Here is a 25772-nt window from a genome sequence, read left to right on the forward strand (position 1 = left end):
TGCCAGCCAGGATAGGAGGTGAGGGTTCCCATCTCAGACTCCCCAGCTCGGCTCTGACTTGTCCCTGGGGACCCCACGGGGCACTGACTCTTGCCCTCCACAGGATCTATGCTCTGGGAGTTGTTTTTGCTGTAAAGTAGCACTGAAGTGCCTCCCTTTCTCACCAGCTTTGTGGATGTCACCAAGGGAAGGACCCTGAAGAAGAATCTATGGGAAACTACCAAAACCCCCCACAAAACACCAAGGAGAGGAAAAAACACAAGTTGCGTTTGATTTAAAAAATATTTATAGGACACGGTTTTTATTTTCATAGAATGTCAATAAATATTTTACCAGGATGATACGGATATATCACAATGATGGGAGGAAGAATTTGGGATCGCTAAGGGATGGAAACATTTCGACCTTTAATTTAAACCTCGATTCAGCAGGCTTATCCTTGGCAGTGGGGGGGTCTTGAAATCTGGCAGAGAAAGCGTCCTTACGTGCACAGACCAGATTTCTAACGTGGGCACGCTGCCAGATCAGTAGATGGAGGACCAGTGGCACCGGCTCTTGATGACCTGAAGCAAAGGCTTCCTGAAAGTGAGGAAGATGACAGTGCAGGCCACCAGCAGGGTGAGGCAGCTGGGAAGAATGAGCACGAGGTACAGCAGGCCCATGTCTACCCGCTCCCACTTACAGTCCAGAGGGACGCCTCTGGGCAGCTCCGTCAGGCGCAGGACCTTGGAGGAGAGGTTGCAAGTGACCATGGCCAAGTCGGCCACGGTGTGCAGGCGCTGCAGGGCCTCCCAGCCCTCCACCCCACAGCAGTCATAGGGATTCTGACTGAGGTAGATGGTCCGCAGACTTCCCGAGAGCTGCTCCGACACAGCCCTCTGAGGAAGGGCTGTGAGCAAGTTTCTGCGGAGATCCAGGGTCTGCAGGGACAGGCTGCCCCTGAACCGTGGGAAAGTGGTCAAGGCATTTCCCGACAGGTCCAAGACTCTCAGATTCCCAAACTCAGAGAAGTCCAGCTCCGTGGTGGAGCTGGAACTGAGGCCCACGTTCCTGAGAGATAGGACCTGGAGGGTGGGGGCGAGAACCCTGAGAGGGGCGAGGCTCCCATTCAGAACCCCCCAGTTCCCAGACAGGTCTAAGTGGGTGAGGGCGGTGCCCTGGAACGAGCAGTCTTGTAGTGCCCTCAGCCCACAGCCCTCCAGAGACAGGCGCCTCAAAGATGCCAAGCTTCTGAAGTCCACACAGCTGGGGGTGTCCCCGGGGTCTACGCCTGCCGGCCTGGGACAAACTGAGATCTGATTGTGGCTCATGTCAATTGTAGTGAGGTTGCTGGCATCAGCGAAAAGGCCGGCGGGGACACCCAGGAGCTGGTTGGAGCTCAGGTTGAAGGACCGGAGGCTCCTCAGGCCGCTGCGGAGCCCTGGAGCCACGTGCACTGCCGACAGCTGGTTCTGGCTCAGGTCCAGCTCGGCGAGCGCCCCCGGCGGCTCGTGCTCCCGGATGTGGAGCGTCACCAGGCAATTCTGGTTGAGGTTCAGGTAGGAGAGAGCAGGCATTTTCTTCAGGAAGCCGTCGGGGAGGTACTGGAACTGGTTCTGACTCATATCCAGGAAGCGGAGTTCCGAGAGGTCACTGGAAGCAAACTCTTCCCAGAGGCTGACGGTGGTGATGTTGGTCACGTTGCCGTCCACGAGGAGGAACTGGGCCACCATCTCCTGCGGCGATGAGCTGTTGTACAGGTCCCTGTAGAAGCCCATGTGGTTGTCCCGCAGCAGGAGGGTGCGCAGCTTGCTGCACTGGGGCAGGAGGGGGAAGAACAGCAGCTGATTGTGAGAGAGGTCCAGCGTCTCCAGCTCAAAGGAGGCCTCGCCCCCCGCGGCCAGGAACCACTCCAGGCTGTTGTAGCTGACATTGAGGGACCGGAGCTGGGTGAGGCCGAAGTCCACGATGCAAGGGAGGTTGTTATAGGCCAGGTTGAGGTGCCTCAGCTCAGGTAGGCTGTCAAAAGCACCGCCCTCAATCTCAAAGATGTAGTTCCTCTGCAAATCCAGCTCCCTGAGGTGCCCCAGGCCCTCGAAGACGGAGTCATCGAGCCTCATGATGGTGTTCCTAGCCAGGGACACAGACTCCAGCGAAGAGAGGTTCTGGAGCATGAGGGCCACCATGTCTTCCGTCAGGGCGTTCCCCGACAAGTCCAGCCTCCGCAGGCCCCGCAGGCGGCAGAGAGCCGCTGCAGTCTCCTTATAGCTCTCGGAGAGGGAGTTGTCCGGCAGCGCCAGGCTGCGCAGGCGGGCCTGCTCCTGGAAGGCGCCGCTGCCGATGTGCTCCAGGTGGCAGCTGTGCAGGCTGAGGCTCTCCAGGAGAGGGTAATGCTGCAGGGAGTGGTTCCACAGGGTCTTGAGAGGGTTGGCATCCAGGAGGAGCATCTGGGAGGAGGGCGGGAGATTGCTGGGCACCGAAACAAGATTCTGCCCTCGACAGTCAGCAACTCCATCCAGCTAGGTCCAAAAACACACTGGTCAGCAGGGCAGGGGCCTCGGAGGCAGGGGTTTACATACAGAAACTTAGTTCGCTCATCTGACTGTTGACTCAATGCTCCAGGACTCACTCGAAACACACAGCACGTTGGAGGAGGTCTGAGCACCTGCACCCGGGTGCGGAGTGCTATTTCACCTGCGGTTTGGTTTTAACTAAAGAAAGGTACTGAGGACCAGGTCTCTACCTGCGTTTGAATCCCACCTGTGCCATTTATTCCTTGTGGGACCTTGGGCAAAAAATTTAGCCTAAATCTGTTATTTCTTCGGGAAAATGGAGATAAAGTTTGCACCTACTTTGGAGGGTGGTGGTGAGATTAGGCAAGAGGCTGCATGGTGCCTCGCACACGGGGGACACTATTAATGCAAATGGTCACTATTGTATTGTAATTGTTATGAGGATGACACCTGCATGTTTAACAGGGCCACTGCCCAAGAACCAGAAGAACGCTGTAGCATCTTCATTTCACCCAAAGGAACTTTGCCTGGGAAGCTCCTCTATGTTCTCGATGGATCAATAGTACAGCTCAAAACGACTTGACCATTTGCAGCAACATGGATAGAACCAGAGATTATCATACTAAGCAAAGTAAGTCAGAAAGAGAAAGACAAATACCGTATGATATCACTTATATGTGGAATCTAAAATATGACACAAATGAACTTATCAATAAAACAGAGGCAGACATATAGACATAGAGAACAGACTTGTGGTTGCCAAGGGGGAGCGGGGTTGGGGAGGGACAGAGTGTGAGTTTGGGATTAGCAGATGCAAACTGCTATATACAGAATGGATAAACAACAAGGTCCTACTATATGGTACAGGGAATTATACTCAATATCCTGTGATAAACCATAATGGAAAATAATATTTTTTAAAAAATAGGTATATAAAATGGAATCATTTTGCCGTACAGCAGAAATGAACACAACATCATAAGTCAACCATACTTCAATTAAAAAAATTACTTAATAAGATTAAAAAAAAAATCAACACCTTGGGGAAAGAAAGGACTTGAAAGCTCCTCGCCACCCTGAATTCTACAGGGGAGTAAAGTGGGGTCCAAAGAGGACAAGGGAAAAGCCAATGGCAGAGCTGGGACCAGAGCCCAGAGCTCTTATTGCCCAATTCCGTGCTTTTCCTGAATGCCGTATGAATTGCGTAGAGTGAGGAGGCAGGACAGATGGGTCTGGTCTCATTGCAGAAATCACACAAGCCTCAGGATACGCAGCCAAATTTTTACAAGATTAGCAAAAACAATCAGCCACAGGATATCCCTTAGGTGTCCAGGAAAAAGCTTTTAAGTGATAGAAGAGCAATGGCCTTCCTCTCGACAGACTGGTTAGTAGGACAAGGTCAGTGACTGCTTAAAATTAAAATTGCCCTCCGGGGGTGGGAGGGCAAGCAGAGTAGTGGGACAGGGGAGAAAAGTCCTGAGACAGAGAAAGAAGCACAACTTTGGAGGGATGACAGACTCAAGTCTGAGTCTCGGCTCTGCCACTTATTAGCTGTGGACTCTGGGCAAGGAATTTACTTCTTGGAGCTCCAAGTTCTTTCTCTGATTGTTGAAATAAACGTTCTCATAATTAAAAATTGATAACAGTTTAAAATACAGAAATTAAACTATTCAGTCACCTCAGCTTCTCCTTCAAAGAAACGGCTGCTAACTTTTTGTTACATCTCCTCTGGGCTCTTGTCTAAAGACATTATCCACCTTAAAAACATCTTTCTAAAATGACATGCACTCTGCAAACTGTTCACTAATCTCTTCCCCTGCCCCTCCCCTCCCCAATAGTATGTGATAGACATTTTGCCTTGGTGATAAAAATAAATTTGATCACATTCTTTTTGTTGTTGGTGTTGCTTTTTAAGGCTGCACCTGCGGCATATGGAAGTTCCCAGGCTAGGGGTCGAATCAGAGCTGAAGCTGCTGGCCCACACCACAGCCACACCAGATCCGAGCTGCATCTGCAATGTACACCACAGCTCATGGCAATGCCGGATCCTTAACCCACTGAGCAAGGCCAGGGATCGAACCCTCATCCTCTTGGATCCTAGTTGGGTTCATGAACTGCTGAGCCACAATGGGAGCTCCCTGATCACTTTCTTTTTAGCAACTATATATTAGTTCATTGCATGAATAGCAGAGTGGTTAAGAGCCAGATCTCTGGGGTCAGCCCATCTTGATTCTGCTTTTTATCAAATCGGTGACGTTGGGCTGGTACCTTCACTACCCACTTATAAAATGGAAATCATACTTGTAATTTTCTTATGAGTTTTTTTTGAGGATTCAATGCAATTGTTTAAGTACTTTAACACAGAACCTTCCATGTAAATGTTTAATAAATGTAGAACGGTAATTAGCATGCTCTATTAATTAATCTCCTATTGTTGAATATTTGAGTTATATCTAATTTCCAGATGCATAGTAGACTGAATTTGTTTGGTTCCTTCTACATCTCCCTGCCTCCCTGAAAAATCTTTGGAGTTTTGATTGGGCTTGCATTACAAACACAAAGTAATTTGGGGGAGAACCGACATCTCTACAAAATTGAATCTCCTCATGCAGAAACAAGATGTATTTCTTTATTTGAGTAAGTGTTGGGCCTCCCCCGCAAGGGGACTCTGGAGAATATTGTGGTTAGGGGCTTTCCTCAAGCTATGAGACCCTGTTTGACCAGAGTTGCTGCAGTGGGGGGCGGAGGTGAGGGGAGTGACACATCTCTGCAATTCCTGCAGCCCCACTGAAGTGCTGCAGAAAGATCACATGGCCCTGAGAGCCCAGAGAAAGCTTACTCTGTCCACTTCATGATAACACAGTGAAGGCACCAGGGAGTATGGGAGGTTTACCTGGACTTCCAAGCTCTCAACCCTCAATTCAACAGAGCAGGAAATCCACTCTTTGATCTCACTGGCAGCCGAGTCCCTGCTCCTGCCCACCAGGCTGCAGAGGATCAGGCAGGGAGACTAGCCTGAACCTTAAAAGGTGCTAGAGAACTCCTGTCTTATTCCCTCTTCTTCCTGAGCCTGGAAACCCCTGAATTAGCTACTGTGAAGTTAATCTTTCACTGTCTCTATTACGGAATAACAGAAGTCTGTGTGGCAGAGATGAACAAGGACAATAATAACAACAGATGAAACTCACAGCACTTACTACATACAAGGCACTGTCCTGAGTGCTTTATACACAGTAACTCATTTAATCATCGGAACATCCTGCTCTATAGCACAGGGAACTCTATCTTGTCACCTGCGATGGAACATGATGGAGGATAACGTGAGAAGAGGAATGTATACATATATGTGGATGACTGGATCACTTTGCTGTGCAGCAGAAATTGACAGAACACTGTAACTCAATTATAATGGGAAAAAAATCTTTAAAAAAAAGCAAAAAAACAAAAAAACAAAAAAAACCCCATCATAACAGCCCAGGGTCATGGTATTATTGGTTGGTACTATTACTACCTACATATTTTACAGATGAGGAAACTGAGGTACACATTGACCCAATGTCACGAGCTAGTAAATGGTGGGGCTGGGGTTTAAACCTGGTCAGGTCACAGCCCCTACCCTTCACTGTAGAGGTTATTAAAAGTGGTTAGAATCATGAGCAGCTGGGTTTTTAAGATTCATCAGCTTTAAGAACACTTTTTTTGGGGGGGTGTCTTTTTAGGGCCACACCTGCACATATGGAGGTTCCCAGGCTAAGGGCTGAATCAGAGTTGTAGTCACCGGCCTACGCCAGAGCCACAGCAATGCCAGATCTCAGCCACATCTGCAACCTATGCCGCAGCTCACAGCAATGCCAGATCCTTAACCCACTGAAACGAGGTCAGGGATGGAAACTGCGTCCTCATGGATACTAGTCAGATTCGTTTCTGCTGAGCCACGATGGAAACTCCTAAGAACACATCTTTGAAAGCACACATTAACCCTGACATCCAATTTGTCTTCTCAGTGCCTAGTCTATAAACAGGGGTCAAGGAAATGTTTATTAAATGTATGTTTCTCAAGCAGACTTTTGATACCACTGAGTTACAGGCAAAGGAGAAAATTTCTAGAGTTCTCTGTTGTTATGAGCCAAGTCTGCTTCCACATATGGGCTGAAAGCCCTGGAGAGGGTGAACCATAAATACTTAGGTATCTCTCCCTGGATTGTCGTGAGCCTGAGTATGGTCAGGGATGCTGCTGTGTGGGGCGGCGTGGGCAGCAAGCTTGTCAATACAGCTGCCTAGGCATCTGCTATGGCTCACACACAGACCCTGAGGCGGGGCTTCTCCAACTTTAAAATGCCCTGCACAGAGTCCAATACCGTCAGAGGAGCTTCATCTTCCAGATTTTTCACCAAGTGTTCTTGTTCCAGGTGGCTGACCTCAGCCTGTCTTTGAGGTCTGCCTGTCCTTAGCAGGTATGAAAAAGGTGGAGCAGGACCTTTCCCAGCATTATCTTTACCTTTGATTAAAGAGCAAGTTGCACGTGGCATTGCCCTAAGGAGGTACAAAGTGATTCAGACTTAGTCATTTGCTCCCCTCCTTGGTTTGACCATCCATCAACTCTCCAAACGGACCCAACCACATCAGGACAGGAGCAGCAAAACACGAGGAGTTCCCAGGAAAACTCACCAACTTGCAGTCCCCTTGGGAAGCCGCCATGACCATTCTGCTTGGGTTCCTCCATTCCACTGCCAAGAAGTGAACACCCAGGCAAAGCCAGAGAGGCAGTAACTCCATCTCAAGGGCAGCACTATGGACAGAGGGCAAGGAAGACCCAGGTAAGAGAAGGACATCTCAGAGGGCTGCTGTGCACTCCCAGGAGAAAGAACCAGTTCCCATTTAGGTCCAGTCTTAGAGGCCCACAGCTATAAGAGGTGGAAACCCACAGATTATTCAAATACCTCAAGTTAGCCAACACATCTAACCTTTCACTGCAGCTGTCAACACGAACTCATTTTCATTTTGCCTCTACCATTTGATGGGCAGGTGGCTGAACCTGAAACTCCCAAGAGTCCAGCAACAGAAGAGAGAAGCAAATGATTTGAGGAACCAGGCCTCAGGTCAACTAGAGTTTGCCGTGTTTCGTAGTTTTGTTGAAATGTTCCTCCCAAAGCTTGAATCTGCCTAATGCATCGCCTGAGCTCAATAAGTATTTGCTGAATGAATGAATGGATGGATAAGCAATAAACAGGGACTGAAATACTAATTGTAGCCTCTGGTCTCACAGAGTTCCTACTTGGGTTTTTTTTCTTTCTTTCTTTCTTTTTTTTTTTTTCTTTTTCCTTTTTCTAGGGCTGCACCTGCAGCATCTGGAAGTTCCTGGGTCCAGGGTCACATCGGAGCTGCAGCTGCAGGCCTATACTACAGCCACGGCAACAATGGATCCAAGCTGCATCTGTGACCTACACTGCAGCTTATGGCAACGCCATAGCCTTAACCCACTGAGCCAGGCCAGGGATTGAACCTGCACCCTCACAGAGACAACACCGGGTCCTTAACTTGCTGAGCCACAGTGGGAACTCCCTGAGTTACTAATTGTTCTTTCACATGAGGCTTTTAGAAAAGAGTAGACCTATTGATTTAACTTATTTGAATATAGCCTTTTGAAAAAAAAGGATTTTGATATTTTGCCTGCTGAGGAAAAAATGAAAAAGCAGTCTTCAGATATAACAAGGATTATTGGTGAAGCGTGGTTACTAGCTTTCTTACCTGGCTAATTTTAACTTTCTGGTCAGATCTGAATACTCACCAGTGAGCACAGAACGGGAGTCAGGAGAAGACTTAAAATTATACACACACCAAGAGAACTTCACAACTAAGAGGAACAACAATGGAAACGTAATATGTCCGCCACCTGCCCATTTTTAAAGGCTCAGTGATAGCAACGGCTCACTCAAGGGTCCAGATTGACTTAGTGGCAGGGCTGGGAGTAGCCCCCGGGTGGCCCCCTCCAGGATGAATAGGCAGGGTAATTCCTCTCCCACGAGGTGCTGTTGAATTGACCACCCTCTTGTTGGGAGAGTTTCTAGCCCAGTGGCAGCCCCTTCCAGCTCAGAATCAGAAGCAAGTTTCTGGTCCACATTTCACCTGCTCCATCCTCTCATTGACATCCACCTGGGAGGGACCACTCAGTCTGCTCTCAAGTCTTCTCCTGGGCCAGCAGTACCAGCACTAATATAAACCTCCTCCCTGATTCCAAGGGACGCAGAGACCTTTCTGTCTGATGCCTCTCACCACCTTGGGCCCCTTCCTCTTGCCTTTTCTTCGAATAAGTTTACACATCTCTAAGGCTAATTTTAACTTTCTGGTCAGATGTGAACACTTACCAGTGAAAACCGACCAACAGAAAAGCTAAGTGAAACCAGGGAAGCCAACTTTAGCCTTCAGGTCAGGTCAGCTCTCCTTACCACAGAGGGAACCCCCAATTCAGAGTTCATCAGTACCTGCCAGATTCTGGGAGTCCCCTTCCCAGGCCCCCCTTCGGATTCTGCACCTGTGCAGGAATTATTACCTCATGGCATGGACAGGGCACAGATGGGAAAAACACAGCCATATGGGCTCCTCAGTAGACTCCCAACACACACACACACACACACACACACACAGACACACACACAAGGTGGGATCATTGCCCACTTTGAGATAAGGTTGCCCAACTTAGCAAATTACAAGATACCATTTGAATGTCAGATAAACAACTTTTTAGTGTAAATATGTCCCATGCAATATTTGGGACATACTTCATACTAAAAACTTCATTGTCTGACATTCAAATTTTACTGAATGTCTCGTATTTTACTGAGGAAAAACAGGGAGATGGGAACCATGGACTTATTCCCTCCTGTTAACTGTCATGCCCTCAGTCAGGCTTGGGACGGTACACGCTACGGTGATACTGAGCCTTCCAGAATAGCCAGACCTGGGTATTGACACTGAGCCGTATATGTTCAGGGCAGGGGTGCAGTTTTTTCAGGGAAAAGTTATCTACCGCTTCAGACTGCAATGCTAGATATGCCTGGTGTTAGTTATGCCCAGAGTATAATTTCTGTGCCAACAAGAAAATTTTTGCACATTTAAAGCATATTTTCTCCTTTCACCTCAACTCAGTCAAGCACCCCAAAAGACTCTTGTGCCCTCTGGGCAACTCCGTCTCTCCTGAGGCAGCAGGGGAAGTTTATGGGATTTGGAACCAGACAGATCAGGATTTGAATTATGGCTCCAGTATTTGTTATTTGTTATCTGTCCATGAGCAATTCACATAAAGTCTCTGAGATGCAGATAATCCTGTCATAAAATGGAGATAATACTAACTACTCAGACTTTTTATGAGAATCAAATAGTATACACGAACGTGCTTCAATGCTGAGGGTATTTAATAACATAATATGATTTATGAGTTCCAAATACCAATGGGCTGGTTGAGAAGTTGTTACTCCTATGTGTTGTCTCTGAGATAATTCAACAGCTACCCCCCAAAAGGAAAAAGAATGAATAATTTGGGTGGAAGGATGAATATATCCTTATACCAACTAAATGTGTGAAAGTTCTATGAGAAGGCTGGATTAAAAATTTTGCATTAATAAATTCCAGAACAAATTTATTTGAATGGGGTGGGGCGGGGCGGGGGGAGAAGGCTAATCCCAGTTACATGTGAATATGCTGGTTGAGAGCTGTTTGTCCTCAGAGCCCTGGTTTACACACACACACACATCCTGCCGCCCACCCCCAGCTCTGCTGTCAGCAGCAGGGGGCTGACTTCCAAAGGCTCAGGTGTCAGCTGGCCTCCAGCTGGTTTGGTCAATGGCAGGCAGGCACTACTGAGAGGTACCTTAGAAGGCAGAAGAAAAAAGAAAAGCCATGGCATTTCGCTCCCTCCCTCTCTGCCTTGGACAGAGAAGTCCTTGGGCTTCTTCTGTTGACTCCCAGGCTCTGGTGACTTCCTCCCTGTATCCTCCCCCTGCCTAGGGAAGGTGGCAACTTCCTGAAGCTGCTGATCTCTGGGTTAACGCTCTGTTCTCTGGTTGGCTCCTCCGCCTCTTCCATCATGTGTAGCCAATTTCCGGCATTAAATTTCCTCTGTTTTAAATAATCAGTGTATTTCTGTTTCCTGGTTGGAGCCTGACTGACACAATGATGTAAGTGAGAATGAGCCTGGAACAATACTAAGTGAAAAGGACGTAATGACGCTCAGAAGCAATAAAAGACTTTCAAAATAATAACCGTTTAGGTTGAGAAACACTCTTCCTGGAGGGTGTAGCTGCAGAAGCCTTCCTCAGAGTCACGGCCCGGCAAAGAGTACAAGATAAACAACTGGGATGCCAAATCTCACTGGCAAATCCCACAAACCCTCTCCTGGGTGCCCAGGACTGCGTCTCTCCATCCACTTACCCTTGGTTGGGGGAGGGCCACTCAGCAGTGTATCCAGCTGTGTGAGAGCATCTATGCTTTTAAAAGAGTAACCACCTCACTTTACTCTCTGATATCTTCTGAAAAATACATCCATTTTTTTTTAAGCCAAATATTGCTCATCTTAGACACAGTTTTGGTGGAGAAAGGGAACCGAATGGAGAACAATTATGATGGAGGGCACACCTGATAGTATGACGATGATAATTTAAATAAGGGGAGTTTCTGCTGTGGTGCAGTGGGTTCAGGGAGCCACCATTGCTAAAGCCGTGGCATAGGTCACAGCTGTGGCTCAGATTCAGTCCCTCACCCAGGAACTTCCATATGCTGCAGGGGCGGCCATTAAAAAAAAAATTAAATAAGGTAACCTGGAACCTCCCCTCATTATCCAGGGGCTTGGATCAAGGGTGCTCCTTTCATGGGCTGTGAACTACTGGGGGAGCCACAGAATTCACACACAGGAACAGCAAATCAACCCACGTTCCAAGAATGCTCTGACTAAGTACCATGTCTCCTCCTGCTCTGGGTGACCCTTGGGAAAATACATAAGACCTGAGAGCCTGGCATGAGAAGCAGGTGATACTAACATAATCAGCTTGAACCTGTTCCTCTTAAACCAGGTAACAAAGTCAAAGAGTTCCTTCCAAGCATGAAAGCAGAAAATGGTAAGTCCCATTCTCTTCTATCTAGAGCCTACAAATCCTATGTGTGTTTATTCAGTTAACAACGTCTCTAACCTCTACATATCTTTTATCCAGTCATAGTTATCATGATTATGACAAAAGCCAGAAACCATGAGCTTCTAATTAGGGGAAAGTTTTAAAGGGACAGGACACCACTGACCCAGGTGCAGGCAGGAGACAAGATTCTGTTCTGTCTGTAACACATCTGACTCGGAGATGTTAAGATTATAAATCCGGCTTCATGTTAAAGTGAGGCCCTCTTACTGTTGCATTTATGCTTTATCTTCTGGCTATTCTGTTTGTGTCAGCACAAGATGTCCTTCCTGGTTTCTAAGAAGTCCTTGAATTGGGAGGACCTCACATGCTTAACGGTATCCCCTATGTAACCATTCATCTCGATTCTCTGCTTTCTAATTGGTTATCATGGAAACCTGTGATTCAACGCCACATCCATCCCTATAAAAAATGCTCCTTATGGGAGTTCCCATTGTGGCTAGTATCCATGAGGATGCGGGTTCGAACCCTGGCCTCACTCAGTGAATTAAGGATCCAGCATTGCTATGAGCTGTGGTGTAGGTCACAGACGCAGCTCAGATCCCAAGTTGGGCTGTGGCTGTGGCACAAGCCGGCAGCTGCAGCTCAATTAGACCCCTATATGCCCCAGGTTTGGCCCTAAAAAGCAAAAAAAAAAAAAAAAAAAAAAAAAAAAGTTCCTTTCTAGGCAAAAAGACAATATGGCATTTTGCCTGACTTTTCTCTCTCCAGATCTGGTCATAATATATAAGTGGTGAAAACAATTTGTTTCATAAAACAGCATGAATCAAGATGGTATTCTGAAACAAGAGAACACTGACAGTGAGGAATAATGCCTATCAGCTGCAAAAATTCCTCTTTGTTTTAGAAACCATGCTTATTTGCCTTTTCTGTTTCCATGAAACAATAGGGAGAAGCTCCTGCTTCACTGAGCCAAGTGAGGTAAAAGAGGATTGACTGGAGGGCCCCATGGGCTGTGTGAAATAATGATGGGATGGGAACATCATTTTGGAAGGAGCGTCCTGATGGGATGGGAACATCATTTGGAAGGAGCGTCCTGATCCTGTCCTGATCCTGCCAGCAGTGATGCAGCTGTAAGGTGGGGCCGGGCTTCCACCCCCATCCCCATGACCACATCAATTCTGGGCTCAGGATAGCTTGGCTGGAAGAAGACAGCCACAGGCAGGCTCCTGGCTGGGGGACATAGAGGGGAAACTTGCTTTTGCAATGGACAGGAAAGAAAGGATGAGTGAAAGCTTTGGACGGATCTCTGCTTCTTGAAGTCCTGAAATGTCCATGTCCCTATCATCACAAGAGTCAAAATTTAAATTTGTGCCACGCCCTCTGAAAACACAAATGTATGCTATTTTTTTTCAAATGGATTAGATTTGCCTGTATTAATAAAATATAATTTCCATGTACACACTACTAATAAACAATTGGTAACAAGGACTTACTATATAGCTCTGGGAAATCTATTCAATATTCTGTGATAGCCTCCATGGGGAAAGAATCTGAAAAAGGATGGGTATATGTATATGGATGGCTGATTCACGTTGCTGAACACCTGAAACTAACATGAGGTTGTTAAGTCACCTGTATGCCAATTAAATTTATTTATAAAATAAAATAAAACTTATTCTTTTAAGGGTTATTTATTTCAAACAGCTTTCTGTTGTTATGTAATGTCTTAATCAACTGATAATAAAACACAACCACCAGGTAAGAGCCGATCTCCAGGTACCGGTGTCCATAAAAAGGTGTCCTCATAAACAAAGTCTGGGACTACCAAGGAATAACTCTGACTTGAGTCTTGGTTTTGCTTTGTTGGTGTATTTTCATTCATTTTCAGGAAAGGAAGCTGGATTTCTAGTACTTGGGGGCACCTGAACATCAGCTTTTCACTCTCCCCACTCTCTCCCCTCTCTCATCCCCCTACCTTCTCCATCTGCTGCTGCTACTACTATAGCAGCTGCCTCCAGATGTGGGGATGCATCCTCTTTGCTAAAAAAAGGTGCTATCAGCAAGTGCTAAGGGTGTTGTACATATATCAGCATGTAATCGAGAATTTTCTCCTGCAAAATAATCCACTAAGCTGAAAAAGCTTTAAAGAGAGAGCTCTGTACGTGAAAGTGGAGAACTCTCTGAGGTATTTGGTTTTAGAAACAAATATTTATAGACCAGCTTGGGGAAGAGGTAGATAAGGGAGACAATCTCTAGGAGCAGTTTGCATAAGTGCGGGTGTGATGGTGACATCCCTGAACAGAAAAACCACAGGTGCTAGGCAAAGGGCCCCACAGAAAGGGAGTCTGCCTTTGTTTAAAAATAAAAGAGCAAATCCCATGCCGGATCCTGTGGATCCTGGAAGAAAGGGAAGGGCAGCTGGTCACAGACCACAGAGAATAATAAAGAATAGAAACCCCTGTCTGTGACCACTTCAAATCATTCCTACTACCAAGAAGTATTGGAAAGCCTCACGCAAACAGCTCTAGACTCTGGTTCTTTAACAAACAAATAAAGTGATCTCCAACTGTCATCAAATGTTCACACTTAAGCATCTCCCACAGTAAGACCACCTGCACCCTGAGTCTCCAGGTGTGTGCCTTGGGAAACAGAGGCCCATCTTGGTAGTACCCCTTGCCGAAAATGTTTGCCTAGAACCCTGTCATGACAAAACAATCAGAAAGAAACAGGAGTTCCCATTGGGGCTCAGCAGAAATGAATCTGACTAGCGTCCATGAGGACGCAGGTTCGATCCCTGGCCTTCTCAGTGGGTTAAAGATCCAGCGTTGCCATGAGCTGTGGTGTAAGTTGCAGACGCAACTCGGATCTGGCATTGCTGTGGCTGTGGCATAGGCCAGCAGCTACAGCTCCGATTCAACTCCTAGCCTGGGAACCTCCATATGCCATGGGTGCAGCCCTGAAAAAAAAAATCTGGACTGTAAGATGTCCTACAAGACAACTGGCTTGGGCTCTTCAAAAAAGTCAGTCATAAAACACAAAGAAAGGCAGGGGAGGGAGGAGATCTGATTATAAGTGACTAAGAAACATAATAACCAAATCCAATTCACGGACTTTGAGTGGATTTTGGATTTTTAAAAAATCTCTAAAAGAAAATTTTGAGACAACTGGGAAATTTACATGTGCACTAAATGATATGTTTTCAGATGATATTATGTACAAACGATATTACCAGGTTATTGCTCATTTTCTTAGTTATGATAATGATGTTGTGGTTATACGTGAAAATGCTCTTATTTTTAGGAAATGCATGCTCAAGTATTTAGGGGTGAAATTTCATGATGTCTGCAATTTCTTTCAAACGCGTCAACAGAGAGAGAGAGAAATTTAAAGCAAATTATTACCAACTGGAAAATTTAGCATTGTACTTTTTAACTTTCCTGTAAATTTGAAATTTTTCAAAATAAAAAAATGGGAAAAATAAAATAAACGCTGGAGTTCATAAAGGGAGAGGGATTATGGTAATCTTTGGTTCCCAAATTTCCAGGTATGTATGTTTTTCAAACATTCTACTCAGAAAGATACTCAGGAAACATTTATTAAATTTAAAATGCATTATAGGAGTGCCTGTCATGGCTCAGCAGTAACGAACCACAGTAGTATCTACAAAGACAAGGGTTCGATCCCTGGTCTTGCTCAGTGGGTTAAGGATCCGGCATTGCTGTGAGCTGTAGTGTAGGTTGCAGACGTGGCTCGGACCCCAAAGTGTTGCTGTGGCTGTGGTGTAGACCAGTGGCTGCAGCTCTGATTGGACCCTAGCCTGGGAACCTCTATATGCTGCAGGTGTGGCCCTAAAAAGCAAAAAAAAAAAAAAAAAAAAAAAAAAGAAAAAGCATTACATATAAACCTTTAACAATACCCTGAATATGAACCTGGAAGGTATAATGCTTAGTGAAATACATCAGACTAGATGTTTTCACTTATATGTGGACTATACAAAATTAAGCAAACAATTATAACAAAACAGAAACAGACTCACAGATGCAGAGAGCAAACTAGCGGTTACTAGGGAGGAGAGAGATGAGGGGAGGGGCAAAATAGAGGTAGGAGATTTGAAGACTATTGGGTACACCATAAACAAGTTAACATACAGGGCAGACATATAACATACAGGGCAGGGAATAGAGTCAATCATTATAGTGACTTTTATGAAGGATAATCTATAAAAATATCAAATTACTATGTTGTGCGCCTGAAACCAACAGAATGTTGGAAGTCAACTATACCTTAGTAAAAAATGAAATAAAAGCATGAAAAAAAATATATATCCTGAATATTCTAACATTTGGACATTCAAACTTAAGAGCCACACAGCATCTCTCATAACTGAATGCCGCACAGACATGGTAGATCACGTGGCCTGATGATGGTTCAGGACACATGGTTGATGTGCTACTGTAACTTCCACTGTCCAGGTCAATTGCTCCATCCACCACCCCCACTGTCCCTCTGGAGGGGCAGCTCATGACCGCACCACACCTGCACCTCCATCAAACCAACAAAACCTTGAAGAGGCACCTGACCAGGAGAGGTCAATTCTTACAGGCGGCTGGCACACTATGAGTGATCCCAGCAAAGAAACAAGGAAGAGAATTAGGTAATTTGTAGTGGAAATTAGAGCCAAGAGGCACAGAGAAGGTGGGGTTGAATTCTTGAGGGATCTTGCCCTGTGGAAGCAGTAGGAGCTTGACAACAAAGCAAATGGACAGAAAAGCAGGTGCCAGTCAAGAGAGAGCCGAGATCAGAGAAGATTGACTAGGAAGAATGACAAGAGGGGGGATGTGCAGGCTGGGAGGGAGGGTGGAGAGAATGGGTTCAAGGCTGCCTCTCCGGGTTCCTGGTGCTTCTTGGAAATGGCCAGGTCCATTTCCAAGCCCCATGCTTTTTCACGATACTACCTCACCAACACCACCCCGCCCCCCTGCCCCAGTCTGGCCCAAATGCTGCATCTTAGCAACAAAAAGAACCTAACTAAAATAGCACTTGTGCTTGTTAATATGCTTACACACAAAGACAAAATTGAACATATTTCAAAAAAGCACACTCAAGTGTTATGATGCTACCTGAAAATTAGAGAAAGTAGCTGAAATCTGAATGCAACAATGTATTTTCCAAAGTGCACCCTACAGGCAAGAACCACAAGGACTGATAAAACTAAAGAGTGAAAATTTGTTGGGAAACAAGATATTAATATAGTCTTAAAGTATCTCATTAATACAACTTATTTGTTATTTTACAAAGATGAAAATAATGGCTTTATGGTGGAAAAACTGGCAAACACCTCCTTAACCAAATGATCAAAAATCCTGTAGGAACCTTACTGGTGTACTCAATAAAATTTTAATACAGACAACTTTTGAAATAGTCGTATTATATCAATGTTCATTTTTCAGATTTTGATCACTGCACCATGGTTATGTAAGGCTGTCCTTGTTCTTAAAAAATAAACACTGAATTATTTAGAGGTAAAGGATATGATGTCTACAACATTACTAAGGTTCCATTTTCTCCTCTTCCTTACCAACATGTGTCACTTGTTTGGGGTTTTTATTACAGCCATCCTAGTGGGTGTGAAGTGCTATCTCTTTGTCATTTTGATTTGCATTTTCCTGATTACTAGTAAGATTGAGCATTTTTCATGTGTTTGTTTCTTGACCATTTCTATATCTTCTTTCAAGAAATGTCCAAAGTGTGTTTTTTTGTTTTTGTTTTTGTTTTTCCTTTTCGGGGCCACACCTGCAGCATATGGAAGTTCCCAGGCCAGGGGTCAAATCGGAGCTGCAGCTGCCAGCCTATTTCGCAGCCATGGCAATGTGGAATCCAAACCATTTCTGCAACCTACACTACAGCTCATAGCAATGCTGGATCCTTAACCCACTGAGCAAGGCCAGGGATGGAACCCATATCCTCATGGATACCAATCAGGTTTGTTAACCACTGAGCCACAGTGGGAACTCCCAAAAAACAGTTTTTGTCATCATTACAGGATCCTCATCCTTGGCAGGCAGTCTACCTGCCTATGCTCAAACACGCCCAAGGTGGCAGCTCACTGTCTTGAGAGCAGCTGGTTGTTCTACTGGGCCCCTTTCCATTTGCTCCTAGGACATGGATTCCCCCTCAGCCCAGACAAATAAGTGAAGAGTGATATCATTTGAATTTGTTGGAACATGACTTTGATATGGGATCCTAAGAATTTATGTGAAAAGAATAAATTACCTAGGAGTAACCTAAAGAGAAATAGACCTATACTCTGAAAACTATAAGACACTGATGAAAGAAATCAAAGATGACACAAATAGACAGAAAGATATACCATGCTCTTGGATTATTGGAAGAGTCAATATTATCAAAATGACTATACTACCCAAGGTAATCTGCAGATTCAATGCAATCCCTATCAAATTACCAAGGACATTTTTCACAGAACTTGAACAAAATATTTCAAAATTTGTTTGGAAGCACAAAAGACCCAGAATAGCCAAAGCCATCCTGAGAAAGAAAAATGGAGCTGGAGGAATCAGGCTCCCTGACTTCAAACTATACTACAAAGCTACAGTCATCAAAACCATATGGTACTGGCACAAAGACAGAAATATAGATCAGTGGAACAGGATTAAAGCCCAGAATTAAATCCACACACCTACAGCCAACTAATCTATGACAAAGGAGGCAAGAATATACAATGGAGAAAAGACAGCCTGTTCAATAAGTGGTGCTGGGAATACTGGACGGCCACATGGAAGAGAATGACATTAGAACACTTCCTAACACCATACACAAAAATAACCTCAGAATGGATTAAAGACCTAGATACAAGACCAGATACTATAAAACATAGGCCAAACACTCTCCGACATAAATGACGGCAACATCTTCTTAGATTCATCTCTTAGAGTATTGACAATAAAAAGAAAAATAAACAAATGGGACCTAATCAAACTTAAAAGTTTCTGCACTGCAAAGGAAACCCTAAACAAAATGAAAAGACAACCCACAGAATGGGAGAAAATCTTTGCAAATGAATCGACTGACAAGGGATTAATCTCCAAAATTTATAAACACCTCCTATCACTCCATACCAAAAAAACAAACAACCCCATCGAAAAATGGGCAGAAGATCTAAACAGACAATTCTCCAAAGAAGACATATGGATGGCCAAGAAACACATGAAAAGATGTTCAACATCACTCATAATTAGAGAAATGCAAATCAAAACCACGATGAGACAGCCAGAATGGCCATCATCAAAAAGTCTACAAACAATAAGTGCTAGAGAGGGTGTGGAGAAAAAGGAACCCTACTACACTGTTGGTGGGATTGTAAATTGGTGCAACCACTGTGGAAAACAGTATGGAGATGCCTCAGAAAACTAAACATAGAACTACCATTTGACCCAGCAATCCCACTCCTGGGCATCTATCCAGAGAAAGCCATGACTTGCAAAGACACATGTACTCCATTGGGTAAAGAAGATGCAGTACATATACACAATGGAATATTACTCAGCCATTAAAAGGAACAAAATACTGGCATTTTTAGCAACATGGATGGACCTAGAAATTATCGTGCTAAGTGAAGTCAGTCAGACAATGAGATACCAACATCAAATGCTATCACTGACATGTGGAATCTGAAAAAAGAACACAATGAACTTTGCAGAACAGATACTGACTCATAGACTTTGAAAAATGTATGGTTTCTAAATGAGACAGGTTGGGGGGGATATACTGAGGGTTTGGGATGGACGTGCTATAAAATTTGGTTGTGATGATTGTTATACACCTATAAATGTAAACAAAATTCATTAAGTAATAAAAGACTAAAAAAAAGATTTTATGTGAGAAAGGACAGGTCTGTGGCTCAAGGCTCTTACGGCAATTGCACTTACATTCAAATTAGTAACTGATCCTTCCTTTTGAGATGAAGTGTAGCATTCTAAAGGGACTACCCACCAGTGTTCTGGAGGTGAGAACACTCAGGCCAGAGAGGTGAAATGACAGGGATAAGGTGCCAGAGGGAACACGCAGCACAATGATTTCCAAGCACTGGTTTAAAATCCACATCTCTTGTTCCCACCCTGAACCTAGCACACCTGGTCAGCCAAGCTTCAGGAAGGCTCCTGGGAGAAGTCTGCGTCAGGAAATGGCTGAGCCTCTGCCTCCGTCTGGAGGGAGGCTGGAGACCCCAGTGGCTGGTCTTCCCTTGGGTTCTTCCTATGGAGTGAATCCCCAGGCAGCCAGGGAGTGGAGCTCTGCCTGAGTACTACCCTGCTGACTTGTCTCCTCGGGGCCACAGATGACTCAACCAGCTGCCCCATGTGGTCAGGGTCGGTCAGCCCTTTAGAACCAACAGAAGGCAATTCACTTTGTCCTGCTCCACAGCCGCAGGCTGCCTCTGGCCAGGTCTTAAAAAAATGCAAATCTGTTCCCACTGGGGCAATAACACCTTGCTCTTACTTGGCTGTTGGTGTCACCTGTGTATAGAGGTGCTCTCTGTGGATAGGCACCCAACTAACAATGCACTCGTTTCAAACTTGTCATTTCTGTTCAGTATCACAGGTTTGTTCTCTCTGATCACTTCACTCCTGTGGTGGCCCTGGGTGAGAGTAATAGCTGCCTCTCAGGGTCGTGTCAAGATGGAATGAGAATGTGCATGGAAAAGCTTTGTCGATAAAGAAATGCTGCAGATTTCATTAGGAAGGCAAGGTAGCGTCAGGTTAAAGGGGAGGCGGAGTTCCTCTGTGCAAACATGGAGCTGCTGTTAAAATAAATACAACAGAGGAGCTGCAGTACCTTCTTCCTTCCATATGAGCCGCAGAGTGTGGGCCTCAGGACATTCGGAGGAGAGGCCATCCAAGCTTTTCGGGGTTATAGGATTATAGGAAAGGGTTATAGGTGATGACCAAGGCCACTGCCCAGAGTAGAAATATATCACCCCCACCCAACCACCCACCTTGGTTGTTTTACTCACATTATCCTCCACTGATATCCTCTTTAATGCATTGCTCTTTAATAGGTATTTATATAAGGAGTGATGGAGAAATAATAAAATTTTCATGGTGCAGTGCCAAGACAGAGGGGGACATAATTTTGCCCTTTTCAAAGTCTGTCAAATTGTACTGGCAAGGGAGGCTATCTCTTCTAAGGCTAACTATTACCCCTCTCTTACACTTTTTTGAGTTCACAGAGGAAAGGAAGTAATGTAACTTTTTAAAAAATCCTTTCCCCAAAATAACAATAATTTTTTAGGGAATTTTTGGATAAAGCAAAAAACTGGATTATAACTTAATGCTACTGGTTAATAGTGAAAATACTAATAGTGCTTTAGGTTGCAAAGGCTTCTAACAGAGATGTTTGATCTCATTTAATACTTGCAACAGCTCTACACAGCAGGAACCATCTCCATTTTTTTGTTCGGTTTTTTTTGTTTGTTTGTTTTTTTGAGGGCCATACCTGCGGCATATGGAGGTTCCCAGGATAGGGGTTGAATCAGAGCTACAGCTGCCGGCCTACACCACAGCCATGGCAACACCAGATCCAAGCCACGTGTGCAACCTATACCACAGCTCACGGCAACGCCGGATCGTTAACCCACTGAGCAAGGTCAGGGATCGAACCCACAACCTCATGGTTCCTAGTCGGATTCGTTAACCACTGAGCCATGACAGGAACTCCTGGATTGTTCTACCTTTTGATCACTGTGAATAATACTTCTATGAACATTGGTGTATAAATATCTATGCTAGAGTCCCTGGTTATTATTGCCACTTTAGAGATATGAAATCCTAGATCAAAAAGGCCAAAGTGAATTGCTTAAGTAAGTAGCTTGTGGACAGTGAAGCCAAAACCAGGGCTGAGCTCTGGCCTGGATCAGAGGGGCTGGATGTGCACCTGTCTAGGAGGAATGTATGTTGGGCGAATGTTTGGTTGGGTTGCACAGGAAAGTATTTGTTGGTGACTAAGTATCCCATGAGCCCCCACCCCACCCCAGCTGCTGCCTGCCCCTTTGCTCGGAACTCCCATGATCCAGCAACCAAGGAGGTAACATCTGACCCAGCAAGATCCTCCAGGACTCGACTTTTCAGGACAATGTCCATTCTGATTGGTCAGTGCCTGTACCATGCACTGTCTGATATTCTGAATCGCTCCCATGAGTGTTTGTGGGGCTATGGTCTTCTCTGGGGAGGAGGTACCTTGTCAATGCCATGGGGTTTACCCGTGACAAAGATGAGGGCCTTTAGAGATTCTGCAAAAAGAGCTAGAAAGTTTGGGGAGAAATGGAGATTTAGAAGGAAATGAGACAGTAATATCAGCTAAAGTGGAAGCTTCGGTTTAGGCACCTGAATAAGAACCAGAACCAGAGAGTGGCCATGAGGAAGTCTCAGGGGATCGCTGGGCGGTGAGAGGGAGACCATTAACGGGTCCGAAGTTGAAGGAGGTGGCCCAGAGCCAGGTACGGAAAGACCCACTTGCCACTGACCCTACAGGCTGAGGGAGAGCGCTCAGCCTTGGTGTTTGGTGGGACCACTGACAGCAGACCCTAGAAAGGCAGGGGAGACCCATGGTATCAAGGCAGGGCCAGACGAGGAGCAAAAACAGGGAAGGTTAGGAGGCGCCGTGTCCAGCCTGGCATCTAAAACAGAGCAACATGAGGTTGTTGGAGAGTGTGATGTGCACCCCAGGATGAGGTTTGTGGGTGCTGGGCTGCCTCCATGCTTAGGTCCTGCTTGAGAGAGCCTGGATGGAAAGATACAGTCCCAAGGGCTACCTTGTGAAGAAAAATCCCCTCCGGATTCTTTTCTCTCTTGGAAAAAGCAACAGAAAATGTCTTTGGGCACACAGCACAGCACCTGACCAAGGTGACCTTGTGGGTTGAGGCCGGAGGTGGGGAGTCCCTGTATCCTGGCAGGGCTTTTGTGGCCACGTGGAGCCCATCACTGGCTCCAGCCCTGCTCCTCATGCACACCTTGCTGGTGAGAACTGCCTCAAGAACTTCCTCCTTTATTCCCTTTCTTCAGTCTGAAATTACTCATGCATTAAAGTGAGACAACACCTGCGGTTTGGTCGAAGCCCCTGACTCCATTCTTGCTGGAAATCAGTTGGTTTTTCCTACCCACATTTATTCCTCCTTCTGGTAACAGCTCTTCAATTCCCCTCTGAGGAAACCACCCCTTCCTTTCTTTTCTTTCTTCCTTTTATTTTATTTTATTTTTTAGGGCTGCATCTGCGGCATATGGAAATTCCCAGGCTAGGGCTCGAATTGGAGCTGAAGGTGCCAGCCTACGCCACAGCCACAACCACAGTAACGCCAGATCTGAGCAGCGTCTGCGACCTACACCATGGCTCATGGCAATGCCAGATCCTTGACCCACTGAGCGAGGCCAGGGATTGACCCCGCATCCTCATGGGTGCTAGTCAGGTTCTTTTCCACTGAGCCACAATGGAAACGCCTCTTGTTTTTTAAAAAAATTTGTATTTGTGGTAAAATACACTAATGTAAAATTTACCACCTTAACCAAGTTTGAGTATAGAAATGATTAGTGTTAAGTACATTTATATTGTTGTGCAAACAACCCCCTTCCTTTCTTAAAGAGTCCATGGATCCAAGAGGAGGCTAATGAATACAGCTGGGCTCATCAGAGCCTCCTAATTCCTTAACCACAGTGCTTGCTTTATAATGGGTACATCACAGATGCCACGCCCATGAGTATCAATCTAAGGATTTTTGTTAGAGCTATTAGAAAAGAGCCTTTCTCTTCCTGCTTCAGATGCCAAACTGATGGGAATTAAGCTTAGAGTTTCCAGCAGCCAGCTTTGCCAACAACTTTAGGATCTGCCTGATAATGAAGCCTACATAAAGGAAAGCAAAATTATGAAATGGAGATGGATGGATTCCAGGTAATGTTTGAGCACCCAGATCCAGCCATGCCTGAAGCTATTTCCCACTGACTTTTTGGTTATTTGAAAGAATAAATCCTCTTTATTTTCCCCCTTCCACTGAAACCAAGCTGAGTTGGGTTTTTGTGATTTGCAATTAAAAGACCCTTAAACTCAAGTTGATAGTTGCTTGTGAGGCTTGATAAGATCTAAATATCAATGTCCTTTCCCCTCCTTCTCACCTCTCTGAGCTTTCAGAGATCATCATCTAACCTACCTCAGAAACCACTACATATTGAACACATGACATCTGTTTGATGATGAGACTGAGAAGAATAGTTTGGTGGGGGGAGGAATGAGCATAATAAAGAAAATTACTTGTCACCAATGTGTAGATACATCAGTGAGCATATCTGAACACACAAGCGTGTCCTAAGAATGATAAGTTTTTCCAGTCATGGGTGAAAGTCCACCCTCCTCTAATGGATGTGGTTACAGTGTGAATCTCAGCATGATGTGAGGTACATCTACAGCTCCATCCAAGAGTCTAGCTCACCTTTTGTGATATGGATGCACACTGCAGCCAGAACACAGGTTATGATCGGTACCAGCAGCACTCTTTGAAAGACTCAAAAGACTAGAGACAGCCAGGTCAATGCACTCCTAACATGAGCCCCCAGGACAAAGACACCAGGAGCTGGCTGTTTGGAAGAAGGCTCCTGCTCTTGGGTGCAGAGTTTAAGGACTCTGTGGGATCAGGGTTTTCATGAAGTTCCCACGAGAGCACCCATTAGATGAAAACACCTTTTTGTGAAGCAGGTTTTGGTTTTCGTTTAACCTAAAGAGTCAAGGTCCTCCCCCAACCCCGGGGCCCATGCTTCTATAACCCCCTCTAGGAACTCCCAAACATACATGTACACACCTATGGGGTGTGTGAGGAAAATAAGTAAGTCTCAGGACTATAAAGCCAAGTAAACCATCAACATCCACAGAAAGGTGTGTACAGCACAGCCAGTAATAGGTGAAGGGGGCACAGATCTTGGAAGGCTGGCTCTTTAAACTCTGAATGATTCTACCGCCCAGACTCCTAATAGGCTGCACCCAGCATGAAAGAAACCTCCAGGGGAATCCCTTCACTCCCGCTGGAAGTGCACCACCCCAGGCCAGCCCTAGCCAGGGGCTCCATTCCTAGTACCCGGCTCAGCCTCCTGGAGTTCCCGCCACAGTTGGGCACGTGGCCACCCCCCTCAGCGGGCAGTGACCTGGCAGCGCATCCTGAGTGCAGCACACAGCCTGCTCGGGTGCCTCCTTACTTCTGTCAGCTCCTGGGTGCAGGAGGAATATATGCGGAATCCAGCCCACCTGGAGACGCTGGGAGGGGCTGCAGAAAAGCGCTGGTCAAGGGGGTCAGAGAAGCCTGGAGTCTAGTCTCCAGGCTGTGGGATTCAAGCAGCAGAACCCTAGGGAACCTCTCAAGGACACACGCCCTGTGGGGAGGGGGCTTTGCCTGTCTGTTTCACAGCTCTACTCCCACCCAACACCTTGAACTCTGACTCGCCTACACATGGAAGATATCCATAAATACATGTTGGTGGTGGTGTCTCAGGGTCTTCATCTATGAAACTGTGGTTGTGGGATCCACGTTGTGGGGCAGGAGAGACAGGCTGAAAGTTCACAGCGTAGCCTCACTACATCCAAGGACATCACTGTTCCCATTTCACAGATAAAGAGACTGAGGCTCAGGCATACTCCCCACCAGCCACAGGGATCAAACCCAGGTCTGACTCTGAAGCCCTCCGTGTTTCTGCTACACCACGCCACCGTTTTCAGCTCTAAGTCTCCTAGAGGAAGGTATTAGCACCTCCACCCAGAGCTGGAGCTCTCAAACCAAGCACAGAATTGCTGGAGCTTGGATGCAGCAACCCACAACTTCCCCGTCAGCCCCGAGCTGTGGGCCACGGGTGCTGACCTCCCGCCTCCCCACCTCGCCTGAGCCGCCCGCCTCCGGAGGGGCCGCGGCCGCCGGACCACGAGGCTGCCCTGCGGGAAATACTCACGGCTCCCGCAGGCCCAGGCGGCTCCGCGGGGCGCATCCTCTCCCGGGGCTCCCGCCTCCTCCTCCTCCTCCTCCTCCTCCTCCTCCTCCTCCTCGAGAGCAGCCGAACGCGGGGCTGGGCTGCCTGCTCTCTCTGGGGCATCAGATTATTTTCGCACTTGCGGA

The 25772-nt window shown here is 46.0% G+C and overlaps 1 protein-coding gene across 2 annotated transcripts; it reads right to left on the bottom strand.

Annotated features, from left to right (window-relative positions):
- Window positions 1-268: 268 nt before the first annotated feature.
- Window positions 269-25761, bottom strand: NRROS (negative regulator of reactive oxygen species). Of its 2 annotated transcripts, none has more exons than XM_003358762.5 (3): window positions 25609-25761; window positions 7161-7281; window positions 269-2498 (listed from the first exon to the last, which is right to left on the bottom strand). In XM_003358762.5, the coding sequence occupies exons 2-3, from the start codon at window positions 7266-7268 to the stop codon at window positions 525-527; spliced, it is 2082 nt and encodes a 693-aa protein (XP_003358810.1). In that variant the 5' UTR covers window positions 7269-7281; window positions 25609-25761; the 3' UTR covers window positions 269-524. The 2 variants fall into 2 exon arrangements, with proteins under 2 accessions (XP_003358810.1, XP_084846947.1); XM_084990821.1 differs by having other exon boundaries at window positions 24108-25761.
- Between the last annotated feature and the right edge of the window lie 11 nt (window positions 25762-25772).

The sequence above is a fragment of the Sus scrofa genome, chromosome 13, assembly GCF_054392235.1.
Source record: "Sus scrofa isolate SSC_HxYL_T2T_F1_AM1 chromosome 13, Sscrofa_HxYL_maternal_Yorkshire_Landrace_v2.0, whole genome shotgun sequence".
NCBI lineage: Eukaryota > Metazoa > Chordata > Mammalia > Artiodactyla > Suidae > Sus > Sus scrofa.